The 13,528-nt window shown below is 43.8% G+C and overlaps 1 protein-coding gene across 1 annotated transcript in view; it reads left to right on the top strand.

The window, feature by feature from the left end:
• Window positions 1–13,528, top strand: part of LOC135248572 (lethal(2) giant larvae protein homolog 1-like) — a 57,823-nt gene that overhangs the window by 32,261 nt on the left and 12,034 nt on the right. Inside the window, exons 11-22 of the mRNA XM_064323365.1 lie at window positions 303–457; window positions 610–827; window positions 1,977–2,044; window positions 2,373–2,526; window positions 4,425–4,529; window positions 4,774–5,066; window positions 7,688–7,841; window positions 8,011–8,164; window positions 9,946–10,229; window positions 10,348–10,612; window positions 11,278–11,392; window positions 13,044–13,126. Of these exons, the coding sequence (XP_064179435.1) occupies window positions 303–457; window positions 610–827; window positions 1,977–2,044; window positions 2,373–2,526; window positions 4,425–4,529; window positions 4,774–5,066; window positions 7,688–7,841; window positions 8,011–8,164; window positions 9,946–10,229; window positions 10,348–10,612; window positions 11,278–11,392; window positions 13,044–13,126 (2,048 nt within the window). The remainder of the gene's footprint in view (window positions 1–302; window positions 458–609; window positions 828–1,976; window positions 2,045–2,372; window positions 2,527–4,424; window positions 4,530–4,773; window positions 5,067–7,687; window positions 7,842–8,010; window positions 8,165–9,945; window positions 10,230–10,347; window positions 10,613–11,277; window positions 11,393–13,043; window positions 13,127–13,528) is intronic.

The following is a 13,528-nucleotide window of genomic DNA, read 5'->3' as shown; positions in this document are numbered from 1 at the left end:
CAGTGCACTGAAAAACAAATGTCATAAACTTCAGTGGTCACCAAAAAAAACGTGTATTTTTTATTTCATAGTTTACACACATTGGATTTAAAAAATGTAATTGGGTGACACATTCATAGTATACATATGCCTTTGTGTTGACGTTAAATATTTATATTTAAAAATTCCAGAGCCTCCTTCGTACTGTTGAGTATTGAGCACAGGGTGTTAGACTAAACTGTTCTTGATTGTTACAGACCTACCTGTGTACTGTTCAGTGTTGAGTGCAGGGTGTGAGACTGAACTCTTCTTGACTGTTCCAGAGCCCCCTTTGTGCTGTTCAGTGGAGGCATGCCCAGGGCCAGCTATGGGGACAGACACTGTGTAACTGTGCTGCAGGAGAAGACTCAAGTCACTCTGGACTTCACGTCTCGCGTTATCGACTTCTTCACCATCTACAACACAGACAGTGAAAAGGGTGAGTGAGCTGTCAAAGGATTCTTGTCCAGTAATATTAGGGAAACATTTGTGAGATTGTTCACTTGTCAATCATGTAAAATGAGAACATTTTCCTGTTGGAAATGGAGGCATTTTGCAGCTGTTTTGAACACCTTTAAATTGTTTTCTCAGAGTTTGATGACCCCACTGCCTTGGTGGTCCTGTTGGAAGAAGAACTTGTTGTGATTGACCTCCTGACCACTGGGTGGCCCACCATCCCTTCTCCGTACCTCGCTCCGCTGCACTCCTCTGCCATCACCTGCTCTTGTCACATTTCCAACGTGCCAAACAAGCTGTGGGAGAGGGTGATCAGTGCTGGGCAGCATCAGAGCCAGCCACAGACCCACATGGTAAATCGATTGCTTAGGCAAGGCAATCATGACCATGTGATTTGAAAACCGAAATGGATCTCAGACTTCCAAAAACTTTAGCGTGACTCTAGACAACAAGCTGCCACTCACTGCTACTGTAGCATCAGTGAGCCAGGTTTATTCTATAATATCTGATAAAGCTGCCCTGTTTTCACTACCAGGTTGTTACTCAGGTGCTAGTCCACTCCAGCCTGGACCATAACTCTCTACTAGCAGGTCTTCCTGCTTGTGACTCCTGGCCTTTAGCTCTTCCAGAGTGCTTCTGTTTGACTTGTTTGACTACCAAAATATTTGCTGTACATATTCTGATTTCTACTAGGTCTCCCTCCACTGGTTACCTGTTGTGGCTCAGTAGTATTGGTTCTGACCTATCAGGTGCCAACAGGGGCAGCTCTGCTTATCTGCAGGCTGTTAACAAATGCTACATCCATTAATGTTTCCATTTGTGTGAATTCATACAATGTATATATTACAGCACTTCCTGTGATGTTGTTTGGCATTGATTGCTACCCAATGTTTGTATTTATACTGGTGTTCTTCTAACCATATTATAAGCACTATCTTGTATGTCACTTGAGATAAGAGCATTGACTAAATAAATCATGTAAATATCCAAGCCCAAACAATGTTAGGAGACAGTTAAATAGGATGGCAGGAGTAACTGCAGTGTTGGCTTAATGTGTACTCTTTCTAGTTTATGGCTTTATTACACAAATGTACAAATATTAAGACACAGATATCTTAAGTCCCATGATTTCTCCTAACATAGCTATAATATGATTACTTTGGCCGCAAAGTACCAGGCAGGTATTATTAGTGTGAGTTAAGTATATATGTACACATGAGCTACTGTCATTATTTAACATAACACAATGATTTCTTTCTGAGAACTGATAACATAAGAGGTTTCCTTCATTATGAGCGTATGTCTGTATGTACCATTCTGTGAAGTAGACTCGAAGAACTGCGGTGTCAGAGATTTAAGCTATCAAGTCAAGTTTTTGTGTACAGTGCAGTCTTTTATGCATTTTCCTATCTGCATGGCTTGAGCTTGCTGGATGAAAGCAAAATCATAATTAATGTAGCTGCTGCTCAATATTTGATGTCTCTGTTCCCTTCATATTTTAGAAGTGGCCAATCAATGGGGGGAAGAATCTGGCTCCTGATCCAAAACAGAAAGGACTGCTGCTAACTGGGTAAGGATGTGAGACATTCGGTGTGATGTGGTGAATTAGGAGCTGAGGGGCTGTTCTAATAGCAGAAAAAATGGCCTCATTGCTGATTCTACTGAAAGAATAGTAGTTCACCAGAGTATACTTTTGCCCTTTGAAGACTGCAGGGAACATTTATAAAATGGAAGCCAGTGGGCTTCTCTTTAAATAAAGTGGAGGAGGGTATTTTGCACAGAAAACATGACTAAAATCCGTACAAGGACCGGTTCCTTTCCTCACAGTGCATGCCAAAATAATTAGTTCTGCCCTGGCGTAAGATCAACGATCTTGTTTGTTCTCCTTATCCATTCAGACATGAGGATGGCACTGTTCGCTTCTGGGATGCGTCAGGGGTCTCCCTCAAACCTCTGTACAAACTGAGCACCGCCAACATCTTCCAGACAGACTGTGACCATAATGACAGCCTTGGACAAGCAGGCGAGGAGGAGTGGCCTCCCTTCAGGAAGGTGAGAGCCAGCCAGCCAGCCAGCCATGGAATCACTGTGACAACCCTGCACTGGATTAAGAAATGCTGTGAATGACTCATGTCATTAAGGAAATGGCTGCATACGCTCTTTACGTTTGCTCTTTATTTAAAAAGGTATTTATTTTAATTATTGGGCTTATTTAGCTATTGTTCTTCCAATAGAAATCTGTTTACAAGCCTTCAGACACACTGGGCTTCATATTCCAGTGTATGATTCTACGGGTCATGACAGGTGCAAGTCCTGTCACAGACCCTACTGCTTCTCCTCTCTCTTTCCTGCTCTTATGCCCGGCACGGTCCATGCCTCCCTCCTTAAAGCGAACCAGACTATGTTTTGGCACGGTGCGCTCAAGCATATGGGCTTCTCGGTGGAATATTCCCCCTGTTTTCCTCCCTAATTAAAAGCAGACTGCCTGTCTGTTGAATGAGACAGACACTCTGCTTGCATCTGCAGAAGATGAAACGCCGTCATGCTGTGGACTGCCTTCCTGGACATTCCAGCATTTTATTGCATGAGGTTAAAATGCATTCCTTTGTATTGTTTTCATCCATCTTTCCAAATAAGTTGCAGGAAGTTCAGCCGGCAGTGGCAGGTGGAACAATATTATCTGATTAATACATGCAGTCAACTCTCTATAATTGAATATGGGATAATTGTATTCTTCATTGTATTGCATTGTAGACAGCTGGTCCTGTTTTACGTCCATTGATTTGACTTATTTCTATTTGGTGTGTGTAACTGGGACTCTAGTTAAAGTTGCAGTGTGTAACTTAGGAGAAATGTGCAAGAGAGCTTGATTTTGGGGTGGGGGGGGGGTAGAGGGAATGTTCCACCACCTCCCACCCCCTTCCCTCAGCTCTCCCTTCAGAGCCCCTCCCTCCAAACACATGCACACAACTTGCCTGACATCTGAGCTCTGGAGAGGGAGGGCATGTGTGAACCATTCTGTGACTATGGCCAATTTCATATAAATCAATGTTTGTTAGAAAAGTACATTTTTGGCTATTTTAGGGCTGCATGTTCTTGGAGTAAAACAATATGTAAGTCTTAATGGCAGATTTAGACAAAATGAGTGCACTGGAGCTTTGCATCGTTAGGAAGCTAGCCAGCATATTGTCACCAGCTAACAGCTACACCACCTCTGCTGCTTTTGTGGCTACTAGCTAATGTATTGGGTTTCATTTTTACTTTACTAGAAAAATCTCATTTCATTATCTGTATGTCTTAATGTGAAATTCAGAGCAAATAGCTTTAGCTAGCTTTAGCACTATCTTTTCAGTATCTCTGCGCTTACTGTATCTGTGTAGCCCCACCCTGCCTGCTCTGGCATTGCTGTGAACATGCAACGGGATTGACAGACAGGTAGGAAAGCCTCTTTGCAGAGAGCTATGCTGATTGGTTGTTAAGTTTCAGGCAAAGTGAAATTTGGAGCAGCTGATTTTAGAATCTGGGGCAGTCAGAGACCGAATATTTTTCTTAGAGCTTTTCATTTATTGATATCTATTGGTATGTACAGGAAATTTAAACGAATATGTACAAAGGTGTTCTAAAACAAACTTACATGCATACTTCACATTGTTGCATGTAATATTGTCACTGTCCAGAACAGAAAGTTGACTTTTACTTGCGGTGTGTGTGCACTTGCAGGTGTGCGGGCGCGTGAGCGTGTGTGTGTGCGTGTGTGAGAGAGAGAGTGAAATACAGACAGACGGGGAATGTTAAATATTTAAGTGCAATCTTATTTTCCCTCTGCTCAGTGCCGTTCTGATATGGAAATTGGATGCAGGTGATATCTTATGTCTGAACCTGGTGAGATTCCGATTTTTATTTCTCCTCCCGCTGGCTGCCTGATGTGTTATACCCCTTTGTTTTCACAGGTGGGGTGTTTTGATCCATACAGCGATGATCCCAGGCTGGGAATACAGAAGATTTCACTGTGCAAATACAGTGGGAAGCTGGTGGTGGCAGGAACTGCTGGCCAGGTAAGATTCTGAGGTAATTGCTGTCCTGCAGAAGCCCCACTTTGATAAATATACACATGACTCATAACATGGCTTGTACAGCAGGACCTTTATATTAATGTTATGGCATACTACAGTATCTACAGCATATCAGTCCAGTAAGCATTTCTTATAAATAATGAACAATTAAAGCTTAGGCCTGTATTTAGTAGTAAAATGTCTCCTTTTTTTTTTTTCTTCTTCTTTTTTTTCCCCCCCTCTGCAGGTCCTGGTGATGGACCTTAACGAGGAGAAGTCAGAGCACACAATCAATGTGGCTACTCTGGACATCCTACAAGACAGAGAGGGCTTTACCTGGAAGGGTCACGACCGCTTGGCCCCTAAAAATGGACCAGTCAGCTTTGCCCCTGGCTTCCACCCTGTAATCCTAGTGCAGTGCATGCCACCGGCAGCAGTAACCGCGGTAACGCTGCACGCTGAGTGGAATCTCATTGCGTTTGGCACCAGCCATGGCTTCGGCCTGTTTGACTACCACCGCCGCAGCCCTGTGCTGGCAAGGTAACCCCTCGCTCTCCCACAGCCCTGCACTCTTATACAACCTTCCTGCAAGGCCTGTTCACTAGCTGAAGAGAAGGGAGGTCATACAGCCTTGGAGAATTTTGCATATTGTCATTGTAAAGTGGTTTACAAGGATGTTCTACTTCAATGATTCTCTTTAGTGTGCTCTCAAATATAAATATTTGCCTTCATGGTGTCAGGGGTTCTTTATGATTTAACATCAATTTATGATTTATCCCTCTAACCCCCCCTCCAACACTATGAAGACACATATTTTACTGTACCGAAAATTATTCACAACCTTGATAGAGATGAGCAGAAACGACTACACAATAAAATAGTGCAAGTACTGGGCTATATTTTAATTCTCAAGCATGTGGAAAATATTCCACTTTAATAATTCAATAGAATCAACAAAAAATACTTATGAAATCATAAATGCGCTTAATGTTCACTATCTTCTTTCTGCACTCTGTTTGCAAGGATAACACTGCTGCGTTGTCCTCTATATAGTGTTTTATGAGATCTGTGAACATATTGGGGGGGATCTTTTACCACTCCTCGATGCAGAATCTGTCATGATCCTTTTGTCTGCACTTGTGGACTGCCTTCAATTCAAACCACAAATGTTTTGATCAGGTTCAGGTCTGGAAACTGAAATAATCATTGCAATACAGCAGTTTTGTGGTCAGCTGGCCATTTTGCTGTTTCTTTTTAGGTATGCTTGGGATCATTTTCTTTCTGAAAGATACATTTTCTGACAGGGAACCAGATTTCTGGCCAAAATGTATTAATTCTTGCTGGAGTTCATGATTCCATACACACTACATTTCCAAAAGTATGTGGACACCTGAACATCACACCCATATATATACTTGCTGAACTCATTCCAAAACCGTGGGCATTTATATGGAGCTCGACCCCCCGTTTCTTCTGTAAAAGTGTCCATGCTTCTGGGAAGGCTTTCCAATAGATTTTGGAATATGGCTGCATATTCGTTTCCATTCAGCCACAAGAGCATTAGGGAGGTTGGGCACTGATGTTGGGGGTAAGGTCTGGCTCGGAGGCGACATTCAAATTCATCTCAAAGCTGTTTGATGGGGTAGAGGTCAGGACTCTGTGCGGGCCAGTCGAGTTCTTCCCCACCAAACTCCGCAAACCATTTCTTTATGGACCTTGCTTTGTGCATGGGGGCACTGTCATGCTGAAACAGGCAAGGGCCTTCCCCAAAACTAAGGGGCCTAGCCCAAACCATAAAAACAGCCCCAGACCATTATTCCTCCTCCACCAAATTTTACAGTTGGCACTATTCGGGCCAGAACAGTTGGCACTATGCATTTTGCCAAAACCCAGATTTATCCATCAGACTGCCAGTTAGTGAAGTGTGATTCATCGTTCCTGAGAGCACTGCTCCTGAGTCCAATGGCGGTGTGCTTTACACCACTCCAGCCGACGCTTGGCATTGCAAATAGTGACCTAAGGCTTGTATACGGCTGCTCGGCTATGGAAACCCATTTCACGAAGCTCTTGACGAATGGCTCTTGTGCTGACGTTGTTTCCAGGGATAGTGGCGAATTCTGGAATTCTGCAGCGAGTGTTACAACCGAGGACAGGTCATTTGTATGCGCTACACACTTCAGCAATCGGCGGTCCTGTTCTGTGAGCTTGTGAGGCCTTCCACATCATGGCTGAGCTGTTCAGTACAACCCATTCTACTGCCAATGTTTGTCAATGGAGATTGCATGGCTGTATGTTTGATTTTATGCACCTGTTAGCAATGGGTGTGGCTGGAATAGTTGAGATCACTCATTAGGTGTCCACATACTTGTAGTGTATCTTTAACAAGAGCCCTAGACCAGTAGTTGGTAAAACAACCCATTGACATCATCATAGGTACAGAATTATTTTTAGCATAAGTGTCCTTCAGAAGCCAAACCCACTGCTGGTGTACATGACCAAAAGCTCATTTTTTGTCTCATCTGACCATAACACTTGCTTCCAGGCAAAGTTCCAATGCCATTTGGCGAACTCCTGAAGCTTTTTTTGTTGATTGCCCTCAATAGAGGCTTTTTGTCTGGAAACCCTTCCAAAATACTTACTGGCCGAGGTGGTATCTGTGGCCCTTGGATGGTTTTTTTCTATATTTATTTGTTACCATCTCCTGACTCCTGAAGGAACAGCCCTTTGTCTTGTTCTGCAATTTCTTGGCCTTTCCCCATAGTGACGGATGAATCTTACGTGGGTGAAACCTCAGTGGAAGAGGAAGCTATGCTTACAGTTCCCTAAGATGGTTAACTTTACAAAACAAAAGCATATCTACATTAACATGCTACTTTTTAATTAAAATGGGGGTGGATAATTGTGACGTTTTTGGAAACAATAAGTACTTTTGAAATGTTTTTTTCTCTGATAATTGTGTTTGTGTAAAAGAACATACTTTTTCCTTTTTTTAGCTCACAATACAGCTCATTACTGTACTGTATTTATTTTCATAGCCATCTTTGCTCATCCGTATCAAGGTTGTTAACACTTTTGTAGGGCACTTTTGTATGTTTCAGGGCATGGCATCAGGTTGAAGGTGGGTATTTGTGTGTGCTGAGTGCTTTGCTGACTTGTTCCAGATGTACACTGCACCCCAATGACTCGCTGGCCATGGAAGGGCCCCTGTCAAGGGTCAAGTCATTGAAGAAGTCTCTGCGTCAGTCCTTCAGAAGAATCCGAAAGAGCAGAGTTTCTGGCAAGAAGCGAGTCTTGGTCAACAGTCCAACCAGCAAAGTGAGCTTCCAATACAGCACGAAGGGTTCCATTTAGATGCCAGATACGGCCTCCTATTTTAAATGTAAACAGTTGAACTGTAACAAGCCTTTAATATTTGGTACCAGAGAACCAAAGGATGGCTGTTTTGTAGGCAGGGCGTGAGGGTGATGGCGCTCCTCTCTCACAGGTGCACGAGGCCAATGCCCAGCTGGCAGAGCAGGCGGGCCCTCATGATGTGGAGATGGCGCCGGTGCAGAGGCGGATAGAGCCCCGCTCCGCTGACGACTCTCTTTCCGGAGTGGTGCGCTGTCTATGTTTTGCTGACACGTATCTTAGAGACGGTAAGACCATGAATTGCCACCTATTCATGTTTACATTATAGGCCAGGGTTCTTCAATTAATTACTAATTGTTCATTTTTATGGGTTTTTTTATTGAACCTGCTTAAAGATATAGTCTGTGTTACATGTATGCCTATGTACACAACGTTTATAGGAGAGCTGAAGTCCTTTGCCTTGTTTTACCTCTCTTTAATGTTTCATAATCATCTCACAGCAAATCATATTTAAATTATGTTCAAAGCAGAATCCCTGCATGGGTACTCTTGGTGTGTTTTGTGATATACTGGGGTTGAATTTGACCTTATCAGGCTGTGGAACTTAAATATGGTGCTATTAATTTTCCACACACTTGCTTTGGCGCTGTGCTTTCCTTGTGTGGGCTGAAATGTTGGCAGAGGTTCTCGTATTCTCTGCTTTACTCGTGGATTAAACGACCAATGAACAAATCCAACCCCAGACCACCACTGCAGACTAAACATACCGTGTTGCACTAGATTCTCTTCTCTGTGCTAATTTTAAACAATGTGGTAGTTATTATAATTCAATTTTGGAAGCCTTGAGTATTTTCTCATTCCTGGTTCTCTGGCCAGTTGCGTGGGAGGGCTCAGGCTTTGGTGCGAAAACTGCCTGCGTTTATGGGCAGTCCACACTTCTGCCTGTACGATGGTGTAACCTTGAGTTGCCAGCAAATTTATTTTTATGATTCAATTAAGCAAAAAAATGGATGAGCCAGTTTACAGAACACGCACTTGAAGCTTCAGTGCTTTGGGGTCAGTGGGAGGTAAAATCTCCCTGAGAAATACAGCGATTTGGAGGTCAGTTTTTCTCCAGTGCTCTCTAGTTTCAGGTTCCATGGGATAAGTCCAATGTGGAAAGCATTTTGTGGCTTCTTGTGGTTTCTTTGCAAAACACTGTCTTGAATTAAGTATTGTTTAAACCACTTGATGAGCCTCACATTACGAGTAGTCCTTGCACTTATGGGAATAATGTTCTGGAAAAAATACTGTAAAATGTAATTATATAGATGAAATCTGGTTTTCTTCTAGCAACAAAAGTTACAGTAGATGGCTTTGTCCTTGACTAGAGTCTGACCCCCCAGCTGTGTATAGAAATGACGATAAATGCTGTATATTTCAACAACTACTTAATACACTATATATTATACACAGCATGTGGTAGAAAGCCAAGCTCAAGGTACACAGAGTTCACTTCAGAATCTACAGACTCAGGTCTTTCCATGTCAGCCACAAAGACCTACATGCTGTCTTATTAGCAGTGCATTGCAATGTGGCTGTGTTTTTATTGCATTAGTATTACAAGCTATGTAAATTTTCCTCCTGGTTCATGATAAATAGTTTTAGCAAAATGTGATCACATTGGCTTTTCCTCTAATTCACTGGCACATCACTAAAGGACTGCTTTTGCATTTCAAAAGCCATGGTAAGTATTGAATAATAATGAGGCAATTCAAGAAAATTGCACTGCAACACAACGATAAGCAGACTGGCTCTGTGATGTAGAGTTGTTGTCATGCTGTAAGTATGAGGATCCAGTGCATCAAGTAGGAACATAGTACAGAAGAGCAGGCTGTAACTGTAAAATGACTGTAAGAAGAGGATTGAAGTATTTGGATGATCTATAAAAGGACTTTTTTGTGGAGCTTTGCCCAGTCTGTTCAGACAGACTGATCTCAGTAGGCACATTCAGAGTGGTGGAAACATTTGGGCAGAGTGTCAGGCAGTGGTCTGATGTGGGTGTCCCACTCCCTCTGTGCCCCTGCAGGGTCTCACCACGGGCCCACCATGTGGGCGGGCACCAACTCGGGCTCGGTGTACGCGTACGCCCTGGAGGTGCCCTCCCAGGAGAAGTTCTCTGAGCAGAGCGTGGAGGCCGTGCTGGGAAAGGAGATCCAGCTGATGCACCGGGCGCCCGTGGTTTCCATCGCCGTGCTGGACGGGCGGGGAAACCCCCTGCCCGAGCCCTACGAGGTGTCGCGGGACCTGGCCAAGGCCCCCGACATGCAGGGCAGCCATTCGGTCCTCATCGCCTCCGAGGAGCAGTTCAAGGTGACCGCCCCACACACCCTGACCATCTGTTAACATGGCCTCCATTTTGTATAAAGGGGCGAAGCACGATGTACACATTTACTTAAGCATGCCCCCCCTCTCATGCACACACACGCAGGTGTTCACGCTACCCAAGGTCAGCGCCAAGACAAAGTTCAAGCTGACAGCCCACGAGGGCTGCCGGGTGCGCAAGGTGGCGCTGGCGAGCTTTGGCAGCGTGTCGGCAGACGAGTACAGCGAGAACGGCCTGGTGTGCCTCACCAACCTGGGCGACATCCACGTGTTCAGCGTGCCCGCGCTCCGGCCACAGGTCCGCTACGACTGCATCCGCAAGGAGGACATCAGCGGCATCGCCTCCTGCGTCTTCACCAAAACAGGGCAGGGTGAGCGTGTACCCCCCCGTCCCTCCGCACAGCCAAAGCCTGTTCTGGTTAGGGGCTCTGGTGCAGGTCCCTTTTCTGCACATTTTTGGAGGACTGCCACCTTCCCCAGCCATTGCTGTGGTTTTGTAAGAGGTGCAAAGTGCAAGATAAATCATCCATCGGTTGACATTGAGTGGGTCTGAGAACAATTAACAGCTTTTTACAACTTGGGATTTGCAGTTGTGGTTGGAACAAAATCCGGCATACTCAGGGGTGCCCTGGGACTTTGAGAACCCCTGATGTGGAGTGTGCCGTGCATGTATAATTTCAAAGATATTTTATAGTTCTGTACTCTGCTGATCTCAAAGAGGAGGATTTGTTTCTGGGTACAAAAGCAACCGCATTTTAATTATAAACAAACACTGTAACAATACACTGAAAAAATGCAATACTTATGTAATAATTGGCATACTGCCTAGTATGATTGTAATATTGTAATATCAGTTAAATATTTGTACTGAATTGCAAATCTGAGAGCAGAAGAGGCAACTATTTTGTTGTAATGTTTGGAGTGGCTGCAAATAAGGTCTGGAGCTTCTCACTCTGTGATCTCTTTTAGTTCATTAATTATGAATGATACAAACGGTGTGCGGTAGTTATGGAGTTGATGTGTTTCTTTCCGTCAGGGTTCTACCTGATCTCCCCCTCGGAGTTCGAGCGGTTCTCCCTGTCAGCACGAGTCATCACTGAGCCTCTCTGTTCTGTGGATATGGACCGACCTCATCGCCACACGGCTCTCAGGTGACTGCTGATAGGACTGTGCCTGACCCAGTTATTCATCTCAGAGAGTTCAGTTTGATTTTGTGCTTAATTAAATATTGTACCCTGAATATGAGTACGCTTAGCACAGTGAGGGTAATTGGGTAATTGTCACACATGCACTGTTGCAGACCTATCAACTGTTAATGAATTAAAACTGATGCGTATGGACTATTTGTACTACTCAAAATGATGAAAAAACATCCCAATAGCTGCTTGCGAGGTGTACAATATAGGTAATGTACAGCACTGTCAGTCAGAAGCTGATCAGAACTGCTGTGGCACGGACAAAGCATCTTGATCTTGATCTGAAACTGCACGATTTTATTCATTGTGTATTCTTTTAGTTTTGGTTGGAGACTTGGGTGTTTGTTGTATTTTTGTTTAATTTATAGTATACAGTTTTTTGTAATTAATTTCATAGGTCTTTGTATCAAAGTGAGGTTTTTAGACGTTTGTTTGAATGGGAAGGATCAGTTTTCCCAGGTTCAGTAAGACTCCCATTTGAACTGGAGGCGACTGTAGGCAGAGATGCTTTTATTGCTCTGTACTGCAGGGATGCTTTTTAACAGCTCCTCGGCTCTGGGTGTGAGATGACTCCTTTGTTGAGGAGGAGGGAGGGAGTGAACAGCACATTCCATTAACACAGCAGTCTCGAAGTAATCTTTCAGTGTTTATCTGAAACCAGCAATAACAAGACAAAGACTGCCTTAATGTTTCTTTACCCCGTTGCCTTTAGAAATGACAGTTAGGTTTATGGGCCCAATGATGTGTGGCCTTTATTTCAGCGAGCATTTTAGTGCTGACACACAGAGACTCAAATTTCATTTTGCTGCTTGTTTAGCTGGTGTAAGTGTGGTGTACTAGCTGTGTGTAAAAACATGTTTCACCATTAAAAACACAATATAACTAGATGAATGGTTGCCCAGGAAAGCAAAAATCTGTCTTGAGCTGCTCCAAATCAAAAAGCGACCGCTCCATACGTTTTTTTTGTTTACTGGGCCATAAATACCGGTCCCATTTTGTATTCTGCTGACCTACTGGGAGACATGATACACGGGCAGGCTGCTGGTGTACATGGATCATGTGGGTTTATTATTCTAAGCGTGCTCCTGAGAGAAGAGCACACAGCTCTCTGAGCAGCACAGCACATCACTGAGGTGCTGAGCACTTTGCCTACAGTTCTGTTCCCTCTACTTTACACCACCACACTGATTACAACCTAAGGGAATCTCAAATATTTGAACTCCTCTCTATGGAGGAGGAGAGGAATGGGGGTGGCAGCTGGGGTCAAGTATGCTCTTGGGTGGTGGGCTGGTTGTAACTTAGGAGACCAGACTCCTTTCACAGTTTAATTTCCCTCGTACAGACATGGGTTCTGTTGTGATGGAGGTGGATGCCTTTTTGGCAGCTTATGGAATCAGTGAAAAGTTGTGACGTTGTGTGTAGGCCTGAGATCGACCCTGTGCATGTTGACATTTTATTTCAGGGATGGAAACGATTGTTGTGCTAGAAACAGCTGACAGTATGTCAGGCAAATCACATTATTGTGCTATGACCACTAAGCCTTAGAATGACTTTGCTCTGCAGATGAATCTGTACTGTAACGATCTGTCGCTGTTTAATCCTGCAGCAATGCAACTACATCAATTCAGGCCAACGGTACACACAAAATACAGTCCGCAGGAGAGAGTCATTCCCTTGGGGAAGCAGAAGGTAAGGCTTTAAGGCATTCTATTTTTTGTATACATTGGAGAAAGATATGGTGTTTATCATGTACTGAAAGACAAACACATTCTGCTTTATTGCATTTCCCTAGACCCCTTTGGGTGTAAAAACAAATCATATGTACAATCCAAGCAAACTATGTCTTAACTGTCATGTAATTCTAATAGCTACACCTTGTTAGTTTTACTGTTGGCTCGAGATAAAATACCATTGCATGTGGTATTTTAGAGGGATGCTGTGATTGTCAGTAAATCACTAATGAATTTGCTGCGGTGCAGTGGTACAGAGCTTATTGGTGCTGTAGCAGGTAGACTCTCTGCGACTCTGGAAAATGGGTTCAAATTGTCCAGCAGTAGTTTGTATAAGTTGCCCCACCACTCCCGGTGGTTC

The sequence above is a fragment of the Anguilla rostrata genome, chromosome 2 (genome assembly GCF_018555375.3).
Source record: "Anguilla rostrata isolate EN2019 chromosome 2, ASM1855537v3, whole genome shotgun sequence".
In the NCBI taxonomy this organism is placed as follows: Eukaryota; Metazoa; Chordata; class Actinopteri; order Anguilliformes; family Anguillidae; genus Anguilla; species Anguilla rostrata.
This window is presented reverse-complemented; position numbering and strand designations above follow the sequence as displayed.